Raw genomic sequence first — 24,131 nt, forward strand, 5'->3', positions numbered from 1 at the left:
CCCATATTTTATTCAAGTTGGTACACCAGTGTGGTGTAGTGGTTAAGAGTGGTAGACTCATAATCTGGTGAACCAGGTTTGCGTCTCCGCTCCTCCACATGCAGCTGCTGGGTGACCTTGGGCCAGTCACACTTCTCTGAAGTCTCTCAGCCTCACTCACCTCACAGAGTGTTTGTTGTGGGGGAGGAAGGGAAAGGAGAATGTTAGCCGCTTTGAGACTCCTTCGGGTAGTGATAAAGTGGGGTATCAAATCCAAACTCTACTCTTCTCCTTCTACCCTTGCTTCCAGGGCCTGTGAAATGGTGAAGACAGTTGAGGGACTGGAGAGGGAGGGAAAATTAGGGGGCTGGGGCTGTTACCATAAAGCACCAATGCTGCAGCAAGCAAAGGCTCTAGCAGCTCAGCCAGCTGCTTGTGGCTGGAAAGCCAGACAGGATGTTTGTGACTGTTGCCATGGGAACAAAGGGGCAGTCCATTCTGTACTGAGCACCGGATGTTAGCTCAGTGTGTGTGTGTCATATGACCCGTACTGGATGTACTTGGGAGGAGTTTTCTTCTTGCTGTTGTTGAGTGCAGACATGATTCTCTGTACTGATGTAAGAGGCAGAAATAAATGATGTAAATAGTTTTCTGTCTGCTTCTTTCCCCTCCCTGGGGACACCAAAGGGGAGAGAGGAAGAACGGTGTGTTCCTCTCATACATCTGAGAAGAATCGCCGGACCTCGCCTGCTTATCAGCAGAGATGGAGACGCGGGGAGGTCGACAGGAATATCTGCCGGTGCCTACGCATGTGGCACATTCCTCTGACCCAGGCAGAATTCCAACAGGGGCTGCATGCCATGGGGTTAAAGTAACACACCTGTTTGCCTTATATGGACAGGTTTTTGGTAGGTGCCCACGTGACAAAGAAGGCAGGGTTCTTGAAGCTTCCATAGTTCTGCAGCATGGTCCCCTGTTCTGCATGATGATTAAAGGTGCAGGAGCCCTTGGGGGAAGGACCACAACTCAGAGGAAGGGCTTTGCATGCTGAAGGTCTCAGGTTTGATCCCTGGCATCTCCAGGTAGGGCTAGAATTGTGCTCAGTCTGAAACCCTGCAGAGCTCTGCCAGGCAATGCAGAGACAATAGGGAGCAAGGTGTGGCAGCTTCCTTGGTGCTATGTTCTGTTTTTCACCAGCCCACCCGACACCCACCTAGGTTTCCCACCCAACTGGTTTGTTCCTGTTTCACAAGACTGTTGTGAGGCGATACACAATAATGGCTGCAAAGCAGTTCGCAAAATTAAGGTATAGCGTGTCCACAGGCCAGCTCAGAAAATAAAAGACGACTAATAAAAATTAAACCGCAAGAACAGAAAAGAATGCAATAAAATGCTAAAACAAAAATGCACAGTGTCAGGTTTGCGAAGATTTGAGGACAGTCACCATGTTGAAAATTGGAAAAAGGGCGGCCTCTAGCGGACAACATTGAAATTAGTTTGCAACTTTGAAAAGGCTTATAAAAATGCCAGAAAGTAAGGCTCCTCCTTATACCAGATTAGCCATCCTGGTTGTTTTGCATCGCCCTGGCTCCTTATATCACACTTTACAATGTAAACATTAGGTTTGAGTCTGAGAGAGGTCTAACTGAGTCCAGTTTCCAGATCAGTAGAAGAAAACTGCTTAAAAACTAAATGGAAGCAAATAAGGTTTGCTGTGTTTTTAACCATACAAAGGCCAAGCGAAGTTTCTCCTTTTGGTACAGCAGACTAATGCTGGCCCTGGGGGTGGGCTTTGGTCTGACCCAGCCAGGGTCTTGCTGTGTTCTTACAATAACCTCTGGCATGCCTACTTTTTTGGAACCTGTGTTCAACAACTACCCTGCTCCCTAGTGGTAGAAAACATCAATGAATCAAGGCCAAACTGTCTTTCTCCTTGTTTCAGTACTTTAGCAAAGGTGCGTAGGGGGTATTACTCACTAATCACCATCTTAAATTGGAACCATTTCGGTTTATACAGCACTTTGTAGCAGAAGCAACATTTGTCAGAACTTTCTGGAGTACAGTAACCCTAGAGGTGTCCTTGAAAAGTCAGGCAACTTTTCTCCTATGTCATTTCAGAAAGTTGGACATACTAGCTGAAGTCCCAGCTGGGCGACAGCTCTACCGACAGCTACTTGTTTTTACAAATAGGAGATGTGTACAAACAGACTGCATCTGATCCTTGAAAAAAGTGTGCCCATACCTTAGGGCAATTCTAGGCCTTTGTGTCCCTTTTCTGTATACAGTGGTACCTCGAGTCACAAACGCCTCAGGTTACAAACTCCGCTAACCTGGAAGAGTTACCTCGAGTTGAAAACTTTGCCCAAGGATGAGAATGGAAATTGTGTGCCGGCGGCACAGAGGCAGCAAGAGGCCCCATTAGCGAAAGCACGCCTCTAGTTAAGAACAGTTTCAGGTTCAGAATGGACCTCCAGAATGAATTAAGTTCATAACTAGAGGTACCACTGTATGGCGATTCATATCTGTGTAAGACAATATGCACCTAAATCAAATAAATAATGGCTGTGCATTCACCTCCTTAAGTGTACCGGAAGACACTTTAAGGTTGTTTGTTTCCTGACACATGTATAAAACCATAAACCTGAACCAGTCATAAGATATTGGATGCTGAATGCACAGATAAGGCAGGGTTCCCATCACAAGGAAGCTTGTAAATGCCTCCAAGAGTGGTTCAGACCTTCATGCAAAAGTTGCCAATGGCGGCGATGGGGCCAACACACATGGTGACTTTCGGGGCAGGCTGACATGCACATGCCGTGCCGTCATTTTGAGCGTCTGCGCATGCGGGAGTGGCGAAACCTGGAAGCAACCCGAAAACACTCAACCTGAAGCGTATTAAACCCGAGGTATGACTGTAATTTGACATGGAACCCATGAGCCACACACTGCCTTGTTGTGTGGAGCGGGGAGCGAGGCCAAAATTTGACACTCCCTCCCTACTGCCCAGCCCTCATGCTGCCTTCCCAAAGCCAGGTAAATGAGGCACTAGGCTTTGGGAAGGAGGCACGAGGTTCTGGCAGGGTCCTAGAGCCCTCCCACCTCCTTCCCAAAGCTAGGAAAGTGCTAACTGGGAAGGAGGCTGGAAGACTCTATGACACTGTCAATCTTCACAACTCCTCCCCAAAGCCTAGCGCCTGGCTTACTCGGCTTTGGGGAGGCTGATGTGTGTGTCAAATGTTGCCAAGGGCTGCCAAGAAAGACCTCAGGGGCCACATGCAGCCCTTGGGCTGTGCGTTGGACCACCCTGAATTCTACACTAGCTCACCTATCCCTCCATGCAAGTTCTCGCAACTCTTTTAAAAGCACTTTGGGAGTCTGATATTAAAACACACCATTTCCAGATTGATTATTTGCATCTTATTTGGCAGCAAAATGTGCCGCCCCCACACCTGCCAACTCTCTGTGATAGATTTTGGGCTGCAGTCCAGCGCACATGTGAATAAGCCTCACTGAACATCTGAGTAAATGGAGCCACAAAACAGGATCTATGCACTGGCTGAGAAGTAGCTTTCTTATATGTAGGTCTGGGCAGTCCAAAGTCGTAACTTGAGAATAATTTCATCACTTGCTATTTTCTCAACCAGCAGGAGCCGTGTGCATGCTGGAAAAGATGCCAGATCTGGATTGTTTATGGCTCTGCGAGGTCAGTGCTGCTGACATACAGTTAATGCTTATCTTTCTTTCTTCCCAAGTATGTGAAAGGCTGAAGCATATATTGTAAGTTCAATGCAGTGACCACTACAATATTCAAAGTAGAAGCAAAAGCATAAATCAGTAAGACCACCCAGCTTTTTGCCCTCAGGTTTGGGCACCAGGTTGGGAAAGGTGGCTTTGGGCTCACTATACTTCCAGCTCTTTCCTCAATTGATTTGAAATCAATAAAAGGCTCTATTACTGTGCTGTTTTGGCTTTGTACACCACTCTTTTTGCTTTCCTATCAAATGCCACCTGAATTATTGCCCTGTAATGATGCTGTAAAGAAGGCTGATCGCTGAAGAACTGATGCTTTTGAATTATGGTGCTGGAGGAAACTCTTGAGAGTCCCATGGACTGCAAGAAGATCAAACGCATCCATTCTTAAGGAAATCAGCCCTGAGTGCTCATTGGAAGGACAGATCATGAAGCTGAGGCTCCAATACTTTGGCCACCTCATGAGAGGAGAAGACTCCCTGGAAAAGACCCTGATGTTGGGAAAGATGGAGGGCACAAGGAGAAGGGGACGACAGAGGACGAGATGGTTGGACAGTGTTCTCGAAGCCACAAACATGAGTCTGACCAAACTGTGAGAGGCAGTGGAAGATAGGAGTGCCTGGCGTGCTCTGGTCCATGGGGTCACAAAGAGTCGGACACAACTAAATGACTAAACAACAAAATGATGCTTTCCTATCAAATGCCACCTGAATTATTGCCCTGTAATGATGATTTCTTAGATCAGGCAGGTTTGAATGTGACAATAAGCCACATTCAGTGTTTTGAGACTGAGTTTACATAAGCCTTGGCTCATGGGCTCCCCCTTTTCCTCAAGCACAGTTGCAAGGAAAAGCCCATAAACTTTCACTTCCATTTTAGATTATCCACAGTTTGCTAGGTTGTCCAAACCCAACAAACTGTGGTTAATCTTTAGCCATAGTTAGCCGCCACAAGCCAACTTCAAACCAAAGTTTTAAAAGTAGGATGGTCCAAAATGCCATGGTTAAGAATGAACAGTTTAGGGCTCTGACATAAGGATAAAAAAGGTAAAGGGACCCCTGACCATTAGGTCCAGTCGTGACTGACTCTGGGGTTGCGGCGCTCATCTCGCTTTACTGGCCAAGGGAGCTGACATTTGTCCGCAGACAGTTTTTCCGGGTCATGTGGCTAGCATGACTAAGCCGCTTCTGGCAAACCAGAGCAGCGCATGGAAATGCCGTTTACCTTCCCGCCAGAGCGGTACCTATTTATCTACTTGCACTTTGATGACATAAGGATAAACTGCAGCTAATCTGAAAATGGAAGCAGAAATGTTTGCTCTCCTCTTCACAGCCATGCCAAAGGAGACAGGAAGAGGAGTTGGTGAGCTCGAGGTTTGCTACAGCTTGTCTCTATAACGTGTTACACAGGAACTGAGCCTATGAAATACTGTCCATGATGGGACAAAGTTTGCGATGTTCCATGAAGACACAAACACAGATTTTCCTGGTGCCTTCTGCTGACCAGGCTAGCCAACTTGCAGTGGAAAATCACAACCTCAAAATGTACTTTCAAAAGGAAAGAATGAATGCTGAATGGGGGAACAGGTCAGATTCCTGCGAAGTCCATGTGTACAAATGATTGTCGTGTGCTCCTGCTTTGCAGCAGAAGCCGCTTTCCAAACATGGAGGGTTTGAGTTCTCTGTGCTGCTGTTATTCTTAGCTCTGTAAACTCAGGAGCTAAACAAAACTTCGAAGTGGTATCTTCCATATCACGCCCAGCTCCAGAGAGAGACCCTCCCACTGCTGTTGTGAATCGCAACTGATTCACATGTTTGCCTCAAAAACCTGTGCAGCCGTTGTTGGACTCAGTATATTTAGTTACTACCGTCTCAGAAAATTCCATTTTAATAAGATTAGCTGTTAATGGTGTCACAGTAGCGTTGGTGGCAAAATCATTTTGAGATTTTTAATCTGCGCTGAATTATATGCAGGTCTTCTGTTGGACTTTTAACTGCTGTTTAAAATTCATTTTTTTGCTTTAAAATATATGTTGCAACCTAGCCTTAGTCACCAGCTAAACATCAAAGAGATACAGAACAAATAAAATGAAATAACCATGTCTGGAAACACAGTGACTGGGCGTGTTGAGCAACCCCATTGGAGATTCCCCATGTATGACAACACAACATAGTCTCCATTTGCACTTTCCCCATCTAGCCATGGATCAGGGGACTGGAGCAATAAAGGGCAAACTCCAGTGTGTCCTTTCTGGTCTTGGGCAGCTCTCTTGCATTTCAGTAGGGCTTGTGGAGAACTTCCTGATAGATGGTGACTGGCAACCACATCCTATGCTGGGCCTGGGGAACCTTTGACCCTCCAGGTGTGGCTTGATCAAGAGAACCAGGAAAGAGGACAAACCAGGGCACCAATCTGCATAAATTTGGCATACCATAATTTTTATGTACAGGCTCATATTGAAAACTTGGTGCTACAGGCAGCGACCATTTTAGGCACGTCCAGTTGACATCACCTTGCCAACAAAGGTCTGTATAGTTAAAAGCTATGGTTTTCCCAGTAGTGATGTATGGAAGTGAGAGCTGGACCATAAAGAAGGCTGATCACCGAAGAATTGATGCTTTTGAATTATGGTGCTGAAGGAGACTCTTGAGAGTCCCATGGACTGCAAGAAGATCAAACCTATCCATTCTGAAGGAAATCAGCCCTGAGTGCTCACTGGAAGGACAGATCCTGAAACTGAGGCTCCAATACTTTGGCCACCTCATGAGAAGAGAAGACTCCCTGGAAAAGACCCTGATGTTGGGGAAGATGGAGGGCACAAGGAGAAGGGGACAACAGAGGACAAGATGGTTGGACAGTGTTCTCGAAGCTACCAGCACAAGTTTGACCAAACTGCGGGAGGCAGTGGAAGACAGGAGTGCCTGGCGTGCTCTGGTCCATGGAGTTACGAAGAGTCGGACACGACTAAATGACTAAACAACAACAATTGATGCATGATTGCTGATGTGCAGGTCCTTTTGGACTCAGAAAAGGGTGGAACAGGGGCAGAGCAGGGCACAGCAGGGTGGGCTGGCCTTATGTCCACTCCATCTATGTGCACAATCACCTGGAACACAACCCTCACACAAATTGGGTGTTGCCTGTATAGTTAAAATAGAAATACAATCCATTGCACCACAGAGGAAAAGACACCAGGTGAATTGTGAGCATGCTCAGTTTGCTGGTCAGGAGCTGCTGTTGACAGGCAACTTCAAGTCTCCTGCTCTCCCTGTGTATGGTTCCTTATCTTTACGCCAGACCTGGATAGCATTCAAATGGAGGGCAATTTCAAAATTAGGGGCTGTCCTCTGTAGAACAGGGCACATGGTCACTCCCGTTTGAGCTCCAACTCCCAGCAGCCCCAACCAGCAGGGCCAATGTTCAGAGATGGTGGGAGCAACATCTGAAGGGCCACAGCTTTCCAGCCCGTATACTAAGCAGCGACCGGATATTCTGCAAGGATACGGGCCATTTAAAAAATAACAAATAACAAAAATTTAAAAAATCATGCTTTCTGATGAGCAGCTGGCCCTGCAGGTGCTATAGCCCCATACTGGCCAGTGTTGCTGAGAATGGTATTCTAAGCTCATGCTTGTAAATTAATTGAATTAATATGCCACATGGGTCAGTAGTTTTGAAGGTATCTATAGCATGCAACCAGCCGTGTCTCCAAAGCCTATAAGCTGCCTAGAGCCATTCATGTCCAAGTCACTGCTCTTCTTTGGGCTTGTATTTCAGAATGATATATAATGTCCTCCTAGGTCAAATGAAGAACAGTGAAATCTAACCTGAGCATTAGGAAAGCCTATCACTTTCTGGTGCCTTATAAATAGGCCACACTCCTATTGCAGCTAAACACCAGCCCTAACCCCAAAATTCCCAACCCCCTTGAAAGAGGCTGGCCTTACCAAAGGCGTCCATTAATCTTCTGTGCTATTGTATTCAACTTATTTTCAGAGATCTATGAAGGCTCATCAGTGGGACTGGCAAGGGAAATGTGCGGCTTCCTGTACCCCAGCCATTAATGTAAAATGAAGGAATTCAATGCATCTGGGTGTGAGGAAGTTGATCATTCTTCAGAAGTTGCAAAGAGTCGATTCCTTCTGGACAAGTGACAAGGCTGCTGGGGAATGAGTAGCGGGGACAGACAGGTCAAAGGGCAGGTGTATACCAAGGGTGGGCAGCTAGGGTGCAGATTTGCACTGGGAGCATTGATCAGGTTAGAAATACCAGGAGAATCTCTCTCAGCACCATCATATGCATGACTAAGTCTCATTGCATTAGGGAGGGATGAATCAGTCCTATTTCTAGCTGGTGTCAATTTCACACACATTTCTCCACAAGTCCCTCCTGTTCGTGAATTAGCCTCTGATTTAAAGTCCAAGTGAAAATTCATATTTAAATACGTATTTTATCTCAATGTATGTCTAAGTGTGCACATGCTGGTACTTTTATTTTTTTTAATAGCAGGGAACTGTATTGCAAAATGTTGCATTTTGGCAGTATCGTCACAGAAACCTGGAATACACAGGCCTGCCATCACTGTCTGCATGTTAGTGGCAAAGTAGACTCTTGCCATCCATCATCTGATAGAATGCACCTCTCTGAATAGCTGCTGCTGCTGCTGCTTCATCATTGTGCCACTGAAGGAGTTAAGAATAAAGGACTTTTCTTATGCCAGTGTTTTAAAATTCTTTATTTGAAAAAAGAAAGAAAGAATGGAAAAATATAGTGAAATGAAATCAGAGCTTCCTTTGAATGGGCTTCCCAATGGAAAACAAAGATAATATCAAGGGGTAAGGGGCAGGACAAGATTCAAGCATACGTAATAAATACAGTCAAACAGTATAAGAAGAGGGTTATGCCATGGAGCGGGCTTGGGTGCCCTCTGTGACAGAAGTCCACAAACCTTGCCGATTCAAGCCTGTCACGAGGGCTAGAAACTTAGCACTCTAAAACCTTATGGAACCACTAGCACCCAATTCACAAGGAACACCTTTCATGCCAAACTATATGATTGCAACAATCATGTGAAAAATGCCAACCACAATTTTCTAGTCACAAGTTCGTTGGATAAATCAAGCCCTCCTTCTGCTAGGGCAGCGCTGCAAGTGACAGCATCGCCCTATCAAGTGTCAAATGTTGCTTTAACTAATCCATTACATTTATATGGATACGATAGGCATGACCAATGGCATCAAACAGTCCTAAACTAATTTTGATTTAGGCTTTCCATGAAAACACAGTATGTGGCCACATGCCACACCTATTCTCAATAAGGCAGGAGGGGTGGGGCAAAGATACTATATCAGTTGAATTTAGATCAGTAAATAAATCATGCAGTCATGATTCTAAGGCCACAAAGGACTATTGCAATTGTTTGCTTCTGGTGCACACAAGCATGGGAAAATGTTGCCCAGCTGTTCTTACACCAGTCAACGTTCGCAAGGACTATTCAACTGATTACATCAAAACACAAGCGTCTGGTGTTTTGTGTGTGTGTGTGTGTGTAACCCATGAGCATAAATAAGCCAGTAATAAAAACAAAAATCCTAGCTGACTATGCTCTCCTCTTGCTCTGCAAAGCCTGCATGGGAACCCTCACCTAGACCCATTTATATGTTTTAGAAGCTGAGCACAACAGCATCCTCTTTAGCTCTCCACTGCAAGACTAACCTGCTGCAGCAAGATACATCTCTTATTCATTACTTGGTGACAGGGGCTGGGTCAGGAATAGTGCAAGGTCAGAACTAAAGAGGAAAGCACAAATCCTGCACCTCAGTTACACTTTCACTGTGGATTTTGGTCAAAATCTGTTTCATTTTATATTCTGGAACAGTTTTTTGTTTGTTATTGAACGTTCTTTTCCAACTCATACAACATTCATCCTGACATCATTAAATAAATTATCCATGCACATTGCACTAGAAAACCATCTCCTCCTATAACTGGGCAGGGAAGGCAAGTTGATTTTCTGACTCGTGAAAATATACAAAATAAATAGATGTATACAAGAAAAGTTGAGAGCCTTCACATCTCCTGGGGTTATTAAAGGCAGATCACAAATGTTACTTACATATGATGGAATTTTGACATCAGAGGCTTCCTTAGCAAAGAGGGGGATACATTCCAGAGGTTATGCCTCAAGCCACCATTCCATTTTAGGTGCCAGGGAGAGTAACATGTAGGTTCTCAAGAGCCAAGATCAGGTGCTTGGGTTGGAAAACCTGTCACCTAGACTCTGATTATGCCTTATGGACAGCATCCTCAAACAGAGAAGCAAAAATAAAATAAAAATGTTTCATGTAATAAAGAGCAGATCTGCAGGCAGAACCAGAATAAAGGGAGTAGATAACCACTCTGCCAGGCTATTTTGCATTTAACAGTCATAAGGAGGAACATTTCAGCAGATGAAGCTGTTCTTGTTGTAGTGTCACTGGGGTGGGAGCTGACCTGCCAAAATTCTCTCTTCTTGTCCTGTACTGTAATCGACAGCTCTTGGATCCTAAGATCTTACACCACAGCCATTGGCCATAGATGAAAGCATCATAAAGTGCATATCCTCATGGGTTTGAGCAATATCAGAAGATATCAGATATTGTATCGTAACGAAACACATTCCTTTTCTCTTTCTACAAAACTGTTTGGCATCCTCCCAAAGTTCTCACCAAAGCAAAACTTGCGCAAGCTTGACCTTAATCACATCTAAGGCTAAATTTACACATGTAACAGAATGAGGTGGTAAAGTCCTGTGAAGTACAGCAGATTGTATAACTTAGGCTGCAGGTGAATCATGTTTTTGAAAACCCTATGTAAAAATGACTCTTGCAAGCAGAAACCTAGCAAGGCATAGAAGGGAGCCTCTTCTAGATGGCCTTCTGTCTGCTATCCTGAGTCTCTGCTTTCAGGAATGTTGTTTTTAACATAAACAAGCAATCAAAAATATAACCCTACACTTAGATACACCACCCATGACACTGAGTTGAGAAGAGGCCATTCTACCACCTTAAGACTCTGCCACTTCACTTTGCGACACATATAAATCAAGCTTGAGTTTTGTACTGAAAACCTCGATTCTAGTCCATTGATTACACACTATCTTTACTGCATGGGGGGGGGGATCATCTGTGGCACTTTTGAATCCAGCCTACAGCCTCTCCTTCTTTCCCCACCCCCATTATTTTTCCATTAGTCTTAGAAGTTTTTTTTTTTTTTAAATTACATCAACATGCAACTGAGACTCCCCCCCAAAGCCTAATTGCCATGTGTGGGGTATTTGTGGGAGGTGACAACTGGGGAGTGAAGGCTTAAATCCTATTCTCTCTGTCCTCCCCCATAGATTTTTTGTGTGGAAGGAGGGCAGGGTGAGAGAGGAGAGAAAAGGGAGCAAGAGAGAATAGAGAGTCTATGTATGTAGGGGGAGTGTGGATGAAAGAGAGGAAGTGTGGGGTAAATGGGGGATTGATAGAGGGCAAGTGGGTGCAAACGTGGGGAGTGACTGCAGGCCTAACTAGAATTTACCTTGGGGAGGGAGAGCGCCTCTACCCATGACTTACAGCTTCCCTTAAATAACCACCTGAATTCAACTTACAATAAGCTTCTCTTTTGCCAGCAACAGCAATTATATTTTTGCAGATATTATATTAATAACTCCTCACCCAGATCATTTCATCTTAAACCTTTTAAAATGTGCTTTAAAACGTGCCATACAGTTTTGCTGTAAAATAAAATGCTTCGGACAATAGCAGGTGTGAATAAATAAGCAGTTGAAATAAACATTGTCGAAATATGTCAGGAGCTTAAGAGCAGAAGTGATCAGTTAGTTGCTTTTTCTTCTTTTGTGAGGAAACCTCCACTAAGGGCCTGATCCTGCATACGATGGCTGCTTCTTTGTCTGCTTTAAAAGAACTACAATAATGTACTATTAATATAATCACTTCAATATGAAGATGGAGGATTGTCTCTTGGAGCAAGTAATGAGCAAAATTTCTACTGGTGAAATTTGATGAAGCATTGCCAAATTCAAATAGAGACTTACTAATTTTGCATGGACTATTCAACCATTTTAAAACCATGTTCTATTTTCTCTAGGTACACAGGAGATGTGAAGGCAGCTGAATATTCACACAATACTCGATTTAGAAAAAGGAACCCATCTGTAAATCAATAAATTAACACACACACACACACACACACACACACATTTGCAAAGATTGTAAGATTCGCAGGTGCACTGTCAGAATTTCTCATTTAGTCCCTGAAGATATCAAACAAAAGCAAAAATAAATAAATAAAACAAAGCCAACCAAAAATGCTGAACTTGCACCAGAGTGGTAGATTCTTTCCCCCCTTTGATCTTGTCTCCACTGGGCAAAACTGAACAGGTGAAACAACCCAGCCAAATCCATAATCACATCAAGTCCATCGTGAGAAAGATGCCCAGGTGCACTTCTGGCACATCAGCTGTTCTGCAGGAATGGAAAGTAAAGTAGCCATGTGACTTGGATAAACTGGTGTGATATGTACATCATTCTGCTCCATGAAATCTGTGCATGTTTCTAAGGGGCATCAGTTTTAAGAAAAAGAATAAAGTTCATCTTCAGTGTTGAACCGTTGTCTTCATATGTAGAAATAAGCCTTTTATCATCCTTCTCAGGCAGAAAAACACCCCGCAAAAAACACTTTCTGGAGACTGGCGTTCTGCAGCTCTGCGCACAAAGCTTTGCAATCGCCCTCATTTCCTTTGTTTGCTTTGAAAGAAAAGGCTAAGGTGTTGCAGCTAAAGATTCTTCCGGGCTTCATTTGCTTTCCCCCAACCCCTTGCAAAGGCATCCTGGAAGAGTGACTTATTCAGCCTCTCACAAGCTCAGATGCAGCTACACTCCCTACGACTGAGAGATGGTGTTGGACGTGAATAAAGTTGGCTGTGCAGGGGAAGAGCGAGTGAGGATTACATACTCTGTATAGACAAAGGAACTGAGTTGGAAGGTCTCCTCGTTCTCTCTCTCTCTCTACATGAAAAAAAACCTGAAACACCCTGCAGCCCCAATACCTGGCTGCCAGGAGAATCAGCTAGGGAGCAGCACGTGTTCCAGAAGGTAAGTGATGGAGTCCCAGTGCTTCCAGAGGAGGAAGAGAAAAAGCACTAGCAGGGTGGTGCTCAGGAGACGCATGCGGGTCTTCATCAAGGGCGTGATGAAACTGGCAATGGTGGAGACAAAGACCAGCAGCACAGCCATCAAGGCCAATATGACGTTGATGAATTTGCCTAGCAGGGCCCGGGCATTGGCATTCTCTACCCCTTCCAGCTGCACCACCTGTTGCTGCTGCTGCTGAAGTTCCAGCTTGGTGACACGAGTCAGGCAGGATTCCACAGCCTCCTGTAGGGGAAAGAGAAAAAGGACCAGTGTTAGCTGAGGGATGAGGGATTGCAGCTGTGTTAGAACATCTGCACTGCATGCTGAGAGTACCAGAGAGTACCAGAAGGGCTATGAGTTGGAGCAAACAATAGATGGACATACAGTGTGACTTATTATATGGCAGATTCCAAGGTTCCTATGAAAGCTGTGGCACATCTACTGATCTTGAGCCCTTCTACGATTTAGGGACAAGAGGGAACAGATTGCAGACTAGCAATCTAAAGCTAAGATCCATAGACAAATTCTCAGTTCTTCAGATGCAAGTCTCATTCCTCTCCTCCTACATCTTTTCAGTTCTCTAGTCTTATCAGTGCCAAACATCCACGCTCAGAGAATGATCTGTAGGAATATACCACAGTTCTAGTGTTGCAGGTCTGGGCCTGAGCTCTGCCTGTATAGCAGATCAGCTAGGATTTGTATTTATATGTAAGCCGTTCTATGTTTTTGGGAGGGAGACTCAATATGTGGAAAGAATAAATACCCAGTAGGGAGGGGAAGATGTCAGGCCAGCTGTACAAGCATCCCTATGGATTCCCATACCTGAATGTCTCTGGCCCTCTCATAGGACTGGTAAGCCACCTTCTCCTCCATGCTGGCCAGCTCCTGTTTGAGATTGGTCATTTCATTCTGGTGGAGCTCTGTCAGGTCATTCAGCTGCTCTTCCAAGCGTTCATATCTGTGTAGCGGGAGAGGGAGAAACACATGCAGTGGGTGAGAATTTGGAGCTGGAGAAGTCAGGGAAGCTCACTGTATTCAGGTGTGGGTATGAGCTTTGGGGGCTCAAAATGCTGGTGTCAAAGAAAACATGAACTTTTCAAATCCCTTGATTTTTCCTCTGGCTGAGATTTCCTTAATCTCCTACACCAATCCTTCCCAATTCCCAAACTCCTCTCTCTCCTCAAGACTCACCAGCTAGAATTAGCAGAGGCATCCAGGGAGTAGGAACGAGGGATCTCTGTCTATTCCCCTCCTGAGTAGCAATGACAGCAGTGCTACATCTCTAATGGACCATCAAACCTTTCAAGTTCCAGAGAGATAGGCGAGAAGAGACAGCGCTCACTTCTCCCATTTTCTCGTGTGCCGCTGCTACTGGCTGATAAATCCTCAAGGGGAAGAGGAAGGGAAGGATGTTCTGAGTTCATTGGCGATGAACTTGCCAATGCTAATGAAAACACCAGCCCACAAACAACACCCAACTTTAACTTTCCTTGGAGCTGAACAACCATTTAAGAACACTGGCAGCTGACTAAATAATATCCTGCTTTTCAGTCTTGACAGGTTCACAAAGATGATTAGAACGCACTTAGAAATAGCGTACAGTGGTACCTCGGGTTACATACGCTTCAGGTTACATACGCTTCAGGTTACAGACTCCGCTAACCTAGAAATAGTGCTTCAGGTTAAGAACTTTGCTTCAGGATGAGAACATAAATTGTGCTCTGGTGGCGCAGCAGCAGCAGGAGGCCCCATTAGCTAAAGTGGTGCTTCAGGTTAAGAACAGATTCAGGTTAAGAACGGACCTCCGGAATGAATTAAGTACTTAACCCGAGGTACCACTGTATGTATGCCAGAGTCTTTCTGTCCTTAGCAGCTGATGTAACAATCCATGTTCCAGTCTCTTCCCTCTTGAGTAAAAAGCCAGCAGGAGCTATAGATGCTCTCAGGGGATGGCGGAAGGTAATGCCAGTCCACAGAAGCAGCTGCTCCAGGGAGTACTCTACATGATGAAAGCATTTAATGATATATTTTCTCTACTTTCCAAGAGACCGGATTTCCTCTTATATCCCTATGAAACGTCCCTGCCTCGTTCCTTCAGGATGTTGCTATATCCTTGACAGTCAAGCAGAACAGAAAGGGAAGTGTAATTTAACTGTGAACAGTTAAACCACTGTGGAAGCAAACTCACTGCAACTGCAACCCAATTATAGCCCCTTCTCCGGGACTGTCTGAGGTCAGATTTGCACAATGCTGGTTGGCCAACCCTTGTGTTAGATCAGAAAACAGCCTCCGCAGAGCAAGGCTGTGCCCCAGGATGACTGGCTGTCATCTGTACAAGCAGGAGCAGCTGGCAGGGAAAGTAGGGCAGAGTTGCCTACCCAATGCCACTTACCTCTACCACTTACCCAAGTGGGGGAGGTAGGCAGTGGGCAGCTCAGTGTGGGCGCAGAAACAGGTGCATCAGATTGGCTCAGCTGCTGTGCCTGCAATGGGCTCCTCACTGCCTCGTCTTTCCCTCTACTGGGAGCCAATAGTGATACGTGGCTCTGGCAATCTTCCTCCTCCTCCTCCACTTAAATTTTAAGTGCAACCCCCCCCCAAAAAACCGGGGGTCCTTTAGCAAGTAAAAAGGAACCTTCTGGCACTCTGTGTGTTATGGCATCAGCCTTTGTAGACTGGAATATATATGTCTACATGGATTCAGAGGAAAGAAAATGTAAAGAGTAGCATCAAAGGGACAGGAAACATGAAAGTGCACTCTGGACAATTCTATATATAAAGCTTAAATGAATAAGCACAGTGATATCTGGCCACTCAAAATAGGAAGTAACTGAAAATAACAGATAAATGTGTTTGTGGGAGGGGGCATTACTGGTTCATGTTTCTTCTTCTTCTTGATTTTTATAAAGTATTTTGTACTTTTATATTGCACTTTTATGTTGCGAACTACCCTGAGATTCTATCAGCAGCCAGTCCAGTTGAATACTGTACACGGAATGTGGGAGTGGAAGATGAAGTCCTGCTCCTCACCTAAAGGAACAAAACATCTTGGGCTACCCCTGGATCACCACGGAAAACTATGCTTCAAAACATGTTCCCATTTCCACCGCTTAACCTTATATAGCATTAAACCAAGCCAGTGACTTGTCTATTGCACTGAAATAGAAAATAAAAGAAAAACAAACAGCAGAACTCAAAAGCAAATGGCAAGTTAAATATAGCAATAAAAAAGGAACTGAATAAAATCATTGCATGAGCGGCTTGGCTCTTCATAATAACTTTTCTTTAGAAGACTGAGCAGAACTGTGAAATACAAGGGAGGGGCAACCGCTTTGTGATAGAGCACATGCTTTGTCCAGTCCCTTACATCTCCAGGATTGGAGGGGGTTGGGAGGGGCAAAGATCAGGTGGCATGGGATGCTGCTAGCCAGAGGAAATACTGGAATCAATGGACAAACATCTGACCTAGGGCAAGAAGGTAGCTTCCTACATTCTTGCAACAGAGGAAGATGTCAACAAGGAATTGGATTGTGTTTCATATTTGGCTGTCAGACAGCTGTGAGAAGAACCAATTTGACAGTGGATGCCCCTCTGAAGAGCTATTGTGATGATTACCTCTGGGTAAACCAGCCAAAGGGCTACATGTCCTGAATGTTACATTGATACTCATGGAACCATATCCCATCACCTCATTTTATTGAGGAGGCCATCTAAGAAGACATCAGATTTCACTGAACATTTTGTTAGGCTTATTGTCCTAAGTACAACTAAATGATTACTTGCAATGCTTTGTTTCTTAACATCTCATTCCTGTGCCCCGTGCAGTATGCTTTAAGGCAGCCTTCCCCATCCAGAGACCCTCAAAATATTTTGGACTACAACTCCAATCATTCCCAGTTGGTGGTGGCCAAATTTCTAACAGTGGTTCTATCATTTGAAAGCAGAGGGTATCAATCCTACATATGGTGTTTGTCACATACAGCAACCTGCAGCTCCCCCGCTCAAGATGAGACCCTTTTGTAAAGGGCGTTCAGGCAGCCCCCTCCTCTTTTCTTTGAGCTGCTGAAAATCAGAGGCTCAAACCAGATTGCTGGACTGCTTAAAACTGTGCAGGATTTAACCCCGATCATCAGCTGATGAGTGGGGATTAAATCTTGCTGCTTTGGCTGCAGGAGCCTGTTCTGTAGGTGTGTGCAGTCAATATGAGATTTAACCCTGCCTTCCCAACCAACAGTTGACGCCACCAGTGATATCAGCTGATGGGTAGATGGACATGGTTTAACCACCTGAAGCAAGGAGGACTGTTTCTAGGGCACTGCCTAAGGTTATGTGCTCTTTTATATATACATGAGTTGTCTTCAGCACAATCCAATGCATCTGGAGGGCACCAGGTTGATGCAGGCTGCTCTAAGCTGAAATTGTGTGCTGCTGGTAGAGTTTTGGTTTCCACTAAGTTTCATATAGATCAGGGGTCAGCAAGGTTTATCTTGCCTGGGCTGGATCGGTCCCACGGAGATCTCTCCGTGGGCCAGATCGCGTATGTGTGTGAGCACGCATGCCCACGGTTTTCAGCGTCTGCGCGTGCACTGACGCAATTTTCAGCACAACGGGGGCAAGTCCCCGTGCTGCGCTGGTTTAGCGCAGCACACAAGCGGGTGGCTCGGTTTGGGGGCGGCTTGTGGGCCGGTCAAACAACCTCCACAGGCCGCTTCTGGCCCATGGACCTTAGGTTGCTGACCCCTGATATAGATGGTTTAATGCTTCTTTTTAGAACTGTTATTTTGTATTTAAGGTTTCAGAGTTTTTATTATTATGCTGTACATCACCCAACTCCATTAGTTATTGAGGAACTAATAAGGATTGTACTGGCCTTATTATGCCTTTGTTACTCACATTTTATTGTGCTATTTTCTTTTGGTAAACAAAGCTGGAAATACGTTTGAAGCGTTGTATTAAAAAAAGTATAACTGATAGACAGATAAAGAAATGTCCCAATGCATTTAGCGGAGTTGATTCCCGAATAAATGTCATTCAACTTTGGGGGTGAGGGGGAGATGAGGAAAAAAGTCGTGGGGCTTAAAGAAAAAAATATTTCAGGTCTAACGTACTTCAGAATAATTCTTTCCCTGGAAGGCATGTTTTGAACAGCAATTTCTATCAAGTGGATAACCTATTCTATAAGAGTTACTGTAGTGTAGGTGTGAGGAACATTTGGCCCTCCAGATGTTGCTGAACCACAGCTTATATCAATGCCAGCAAGCAGTGCCAATGGGAAGGGGTGGTAGTTGTATGTCAGCAACATGTGGAGACCAAATGTTCCTCACACCTGCATTAGTGGTTTATGCATTTGGTGGAAGCTGCCATTGAAAATGTGGCTTGGAAGAAGGATTATTTCAGAACTTGGCAGGCCTGAAATAAATATCTCTCTCTCTCTCTCTCTCTCTGGAACACCTGCAGTTCCTTCCTCTTTTCTCCCCACCTCTTTCCTGGTTTGGTGGTCACTATTCAATTGCAATCTAAAGGTTTTTCTCAGCCCTTCAAATGGTATACAAGTGGGTGAGTGGAAAACAAATGAGAAGGGGGGTGTGTCTCTTCTGAAACAATCCTGCCTTTGGGAACAATGAGTTTTGTTTCCATCCCTGCTGTCACTGATAATTGCCTTCCAGGATATTTTGAGATATTTTCCAGCTTCTGGAAAAAAAACCCCAAATGGCAGGGGGTGGGGAGCATCAAATACCAGTGTAGGACAAAATGGACATCCAAAATAAATGAGGACACAGATAAGCACTTCAAACAATCAAACACACATCTAGTGAATGCATGTGGGGAGAAGAGGGCTCATGGTGATGAGCCCCTCCCTGACCTACATATGCTCACTAGACTAGTGTTCTTCAGCTTCCTCAGCTAACTTAGCCAATAGTCAGGGGTGATGGGAGGTGTAGTCTAATAAATACAAGGAACCTGAGGTTGAGGAACACTGCACTAGACTGTCTGTACAATCTCTATGCATATACAAAGGGAAGACAAGTGTGGTAAGGGGCCCTGCACAGCCCCAACTGCATGCAGGAAAACTGTAAGCATACACTTTGTATGCACATGAAGATTGTAAGGTCCAGCGAATTGAGGTAGGATTTGCCACTGCAACCTTGTTTTCCCTGGGCACATTCACTGTATGTACAGCTGGTTGCATGAAACGCTGTTCACACTGAAGGCTTATCCACACTTACCTTTCTTCCACTCTTTCCAGGCATGGTCCGCAATCTAAAGCTTTGTGTCCGAGCACCATTTTTCTTTTCTTTTCTTTTCTTGCTGCAGAGCTTTCTGTGTGAAAACTTGCTCTTTAAAGCTCAGTTGGAGCAAACATCAACCTGCAGAAAACCTGAATTGCTGTTTGCTCCAATTTGGCTTTAAAGAGCAGACTTTCACAGGAAAAGCTCAGGGCAAAAGAAAATTAAAAAATTCACCGGACATGTAGTGTTAAAGTGTGGACATCTGCCTGGAAATAGTGGGGCAAAAGGTAAGTGTGATTTCAGTAGTAGGATTGGACCAATGTGGAAAACTGATGCATACAGTAACCTGCCTGCAGATTTGTTATGGCCATCTGGGATGAGTGCATGCAGCCTTGGCTGATCCTAATAGGAAACTGGCCCTGTGAGACACTTCTCAGAAAATTGGGAGATGCTTCACTGAGAAAGCACTCACAGAGACTGTGTGCTATTTATTCTATGGTGACTGGATTATGTGGGAAGATGCCTTATACAAAGTCTGGCTATATGTCCATTTACTCCAGAATTGTCTACTCTGGCTGGCAGCAGCTCACCTAGGACTCACAGTCTTTCTCAGCTCTGCTACTTAGTAGAGATACCAGAGATTGACCTTGGGACCTTCTGCCTGCAAGGCAAGTGCTCATTCACTGACCTACATCATCTCCCCAAAAGTCCAACCAGCCTCCTTCTCTCCATGCCCCCAGCACAGTTGTCTGGGCTTTGAACCAGAGACCTCTGACACTGAGGAAGAGCCATACCCCTAGACCAGGGATGCAGAATGAGTGGTTCCATAGATGTTGCTCAAGTACCTTTCTCATCATCCCTGGCCATTGGGCTAAGATGGCTGGAACTAATGGGAGCTGGAGTCCAGCAATATCTGGGAGGACCACGGTTTCTCCACCCCCGCCCTAACCAGCCCTAGACATAAGAGCTGGTTGGGACCATAAGCCTGCAAGAGACTTCTGCTCCCCACATCTGTGAGAACCATAAACATAGCAACTGCATGCAAGTGTCATCCCAGGACTGAGCCTATGGCCCTTCTCTCACAAAAAAATGGAAACATAATTCCTTCCTCACTGCCTACAATTTTAATGAAGCCCACGGGCAAAAGAGTTCTTGGTCCTTATTTTTCCACCGGTGGAAGAGAAGCAAGAAGCTGGCACTGAGCATTCAGCCAGGAATGCATTTCCTCTTGTGTCTTATAAATAGAAGCAGTTAATAGTGCAGTGTCTTTCTTCTTGAGGAGAACTTACAGTACAGGAAATTCCAGCAGACATCTTCAAAGCTAGTGACAGCTAGGCAGGATTTAAATCATGATTTAAATCACCAGGAAGGAGGACTTATTTGAATCACTTATTTAAAATTCAACTCCCCCCCCCCCATTTGAAATTCAGACATTTCCTGAACAAGCATGCATACTCATGGTTGCTATAGCAATTAAGGCATATTGGTTTGCAACTAAATGGGAGCCTAAATTCAACTAAAGAACATAAATCCAAAAGCTTTGGCCTTCCACCGCAAAATTATTATTGGCTTAGAAAAAAGGAGACAAATTTCTGTTTGGCTCTCTCTCTACGTAAACATGCAAGGATAACAAGGAAAATTACTTTCTTGAAGGATAACAAGTGTTATCACATGCATATAATTGTGTTAGGTGTTATCTATCGTTGTTTCTATGCGGTTTCTGGTGCTAGGTTGTTGTTTGGTTTGTGTTATCCTGTAAGTTGCCACTTTGGATTTCTAAAGAAAAGTGGATAGCTATTTTTAAAAATAAAGAAATACGTACTGTTCTCAGTGGAGCTCACTTCCAGGTAATTGTGCACGGGACTGTGGCCAAAGCAAACAGAACTTTGCAGGAGAAAGAAATAGCAGTATCTGGGGGAAATTAGGAAATGGAAAGCAAATGTCCATGCTGCATGGCTGGTTCTGATATCCCAGAATCCTTTGTGGCTGCTAAATAACTGACTGGATTGAGGTGATAGGCTGAATTCCTCCCTCATTGCCTTATGCTTTGTAGCATCTCATCTCCCCTTCTCTGCCACAGCCTCTTCTAAAGGGAAATTCACTGTCAATTTGTTTCTTTGCATAGGAACATAAAGCCTAATTACATTACTTGCCAGCATCTTCATCTATTGTACCCCACAGCATGACCCTTCAAGAGCCACAACATAAAGACTGGCCAGCATGCCCAGTTCCACAAGTCAATGACAATTAAATATGGTGGTTAAGTGTGACAGTTTCCCACTGGGAATTAACAGCAGGACACCCAACAAGTCTTACCTATAACGCTCTTCCTGTAAGCACTGAGTCATATACGTATAGTCTCGCTGCAGCTGGGCCTTGAGGTCTTCCATGGAGTCCTCAAGGTGGGACTGAATGTCCTTAATCTCCCTCAGTTCTTCTATGATGGTCTCAAAATTATAGTGGTGACTGTCCAAGGTGTTAGACTTGGGGCTGCCCAAGCCACCAGCACCCGCCCCCGAGTTGCTACCTGCTGCTGAGCCAGAAGTGGCACTGGAGCACTCATCGTCACTGCCGTATTTGGGACTAGAAACCAGAGTGGCACTGCCACTCAGAGTCCGTGAAGCCTCCTCAGGGTGCCCATCTTCCAGCGTGTCCTTCAAGTGGGCAATGTTGTCCGCACTGCCAAATTTGTTGCGGATCAAGCTTGCAAACTCTCGGGGTTTGGAAACCACAGCTGTGTGGGTGGCTTGAGAAAGGCCTGACAGTCCACCTTTGACACCCTCAACCACTCCGCCTCCAAAGCCACTGATGCTGGAGCGGACATTGGCCCCTACGTCCTTGAGGCCCTGGTGCATGTCCCGGAAGACGTCTTTGGGCTGTCGAGAGGGCCCATTTTGTTCAATCTCCTTTAGCTTTTTGTGATAATGTTCAAGCTTCTTGTGCAACTGCGCGATGGTCTGGGCTGACTTCTGGTTCTTCTTCTCAAAGACCTGTTTGATACGAGAGGCCTGCTGCTTGTCGGCATTGTTAGCTAGCTTCAGGTACTCAGCCACATTGTCATCTCGTGCCTCTTGCTCAACCCTGATCTGCTCGGTGATCTTGAGGATCTTCTGGTGCAGGTGGTCAATGGCAGCCTTTGTCCTCTGCGGGTCTGGGTTGCCATCTGGAACGTCAAGGCAGAAGTTGCCATCAGCATCACCGTGGCTTGTATTGGAAGGCAGGCTGATTTGGCTCACATCCCCTTTATCCAACTGTGGGAGAGGAGAAAGAGCACAGAAAGAGACTTGAGTTAAAAGGCTCTGTTAAATAATGTCATTCCCCGAGATAACACATGATGGCATGAGAGAGAGAAATGGCGATGAACTACCAAAAACAGCTAGAAGAAAAAGATATGAGAACTCAGGTGACAGTCACCGTATCACAGAGTTTTAACTGATCATCCAGCTTTCAATTACCAATTCATTGGTAAAATTGATTTAAATATGCCTGCTACCAAACTCTCAATACAGATGCCATTTTGAAGCTATCTGAAGGAAGGGCATATCCTGAAGTCTATCATATTTCCCTTTTTCATGCATTTGGAAATATGGAATATAGAATATTTTTGTATTACAGCAAGACAACAGAGCCATGTGGCTTTTTTAAAAAGAGTAAAACTAGTTCAAATCCCATCAGAATTATTGAAGATTCAGGTAAAAACAACAACCCATTTTTTAATTTTAGTTTGAGACTTCCATCCTCAGTTGTCTGTGGTTCCTATTGATGGAAGGAATGGAACAGTGGTCTTACTGTGGAATGTCTGTTATCTTTGTACACAAAATCTGGAAGCCTTAATGGGAAGCAGGGAAAATTTTTTCAGTTTGTAGTCTCATTCCCTTGGGAGTAATCTGTCAGGAGACGCATGCTGGTGGTGGCAGGGCCTGAGCAAAATCTGAGCATGGCACCCCCCCCTTTCTTCCTCTCCTTCTGCCACCCCATCTCCCTCATTTCCCCAGCATGAAATTAGGCTAAGGGCTACATGTACCCTTCTGCATACAGGTTGTCCACCCTGCCTTAAGGACTTTCATAGTACATTTCCACTGATGTTGTGTTGATAAATTTGTGAATTGTGCCCTTGACTTATTTTTCCTCCTCAGGGCATCGGAACAAAACAGAACTCAGGAATCCTGACTCATGGCCCTTTGAGAATCAGCCTATCATACCACTTGAGTAAGGGAAATGAGAAAGCAAAGGCAAGAGCCAAACTTTGTACCGTGTCATAAGTAGAGGTGAAAGGACCAGAGAGCACCTCAGGATATTCTTCAGGGTTTGGTTAATAATGCTCCCCCGGTCTCCTGATTTTGCTCAGCAGAAATGTAACTCTGCAGGCCATCCCCTGAGACCAGAATGACAGAAAGCTGATAATTACATATGGGCTGTAGTTAATGGGTTTTGTAAAGCCTGCTTAACATTGGCCTGATGTTCTTAGGAAGCTGCTTCAGAATCCAGGAACTCTGCCCAATTGCCAGAATAAAACCCCTAAAGCATATTTGTCTCCCATTTGTAACAAAGGGCACTACCAAATACTTGCCACTCACTGAGTTTTCTATGCAAAATATTATGCAGATTGAAGTGGTGCATCAGAGGCATAGGACTTGCAGTTTGGAGATGGCAAAAGTTAAATGTATTCTGTAGACTCTGTGTAAGTAATTTTCATACTGCTTTCATGGAAGAGCCTCTGGTGCCCATGAACCATTGTTACTAGACTACAGTGACAGAAAGGCTTTCAACGTAGAAGAAGTGGAGACTTAACTCATAAATGTTTTGTCCACAACAGCAGTCCCAGCCATCCCAGATTTGTTCCTACAGACAAATGCAATGTCTGGTTTGCCTGATCAGAGATATATACAGTCCAGTATACCTGAAGGAACATCTGCACCCCTATCACTCAGCCCAGACACTGAGGTCCTCCTCTGTCAGGGAACTGCCATCAGTGCCGGAGGGAGAGAGCAAAATC

At 44.8% G+C, this 24,131-nt stretch overlaps 1 protein-coding gene across 10 annotated transcripts in view; it reads right to left on the reverse strand.

Annotated features, from left to right (window-relative positions):
- Positions 1–8,449: 8,449 nt before the first annotated feature.
- The window catches only part of TMCC2 (transmembrane and coiled-coil domain family 2), a 93,885-nt gene continuing 78,203 nt past the window's right edge, over positions 8,450–24,131 (reverse strand). For all 10 annotated transcript variants that reach the window (XM_081009038.1, XM_081009040.1, XM_081009041.1 and 7 more), the window contains 3 exons: positions 21,452–22,386; positions 13,728–13,863; positions 8,450–13,148 (listed from right to left, as the gene is read on the reverse strand). In XM_081009038.1, coding sequence (XP_080865164.1) covers positions 12,837–13,148; positions 13,728–13,863; positions 21,452–22,386 — 1,383 coding nt within the window. In that variant the 3' untranslated portion in view covers positions 8,450–12,836. The remainder of the gene's footprint in view (positions 13,149–13,727; positions 13,864–21,451; positions 22,387–24,131) is intronic.

This window comes from Podarcis pityusensis, assembly GCF_964106645.2.
Source record: "Podarcis pityusensis genome assembly, chromosome: 6".
NCBI classification, from domain to species: Eukaryota; Metazoa; Chordata; class Lepidosauria; order Squamata; family Lacertidae; genus Podarcis; species Podarcis pityusensis.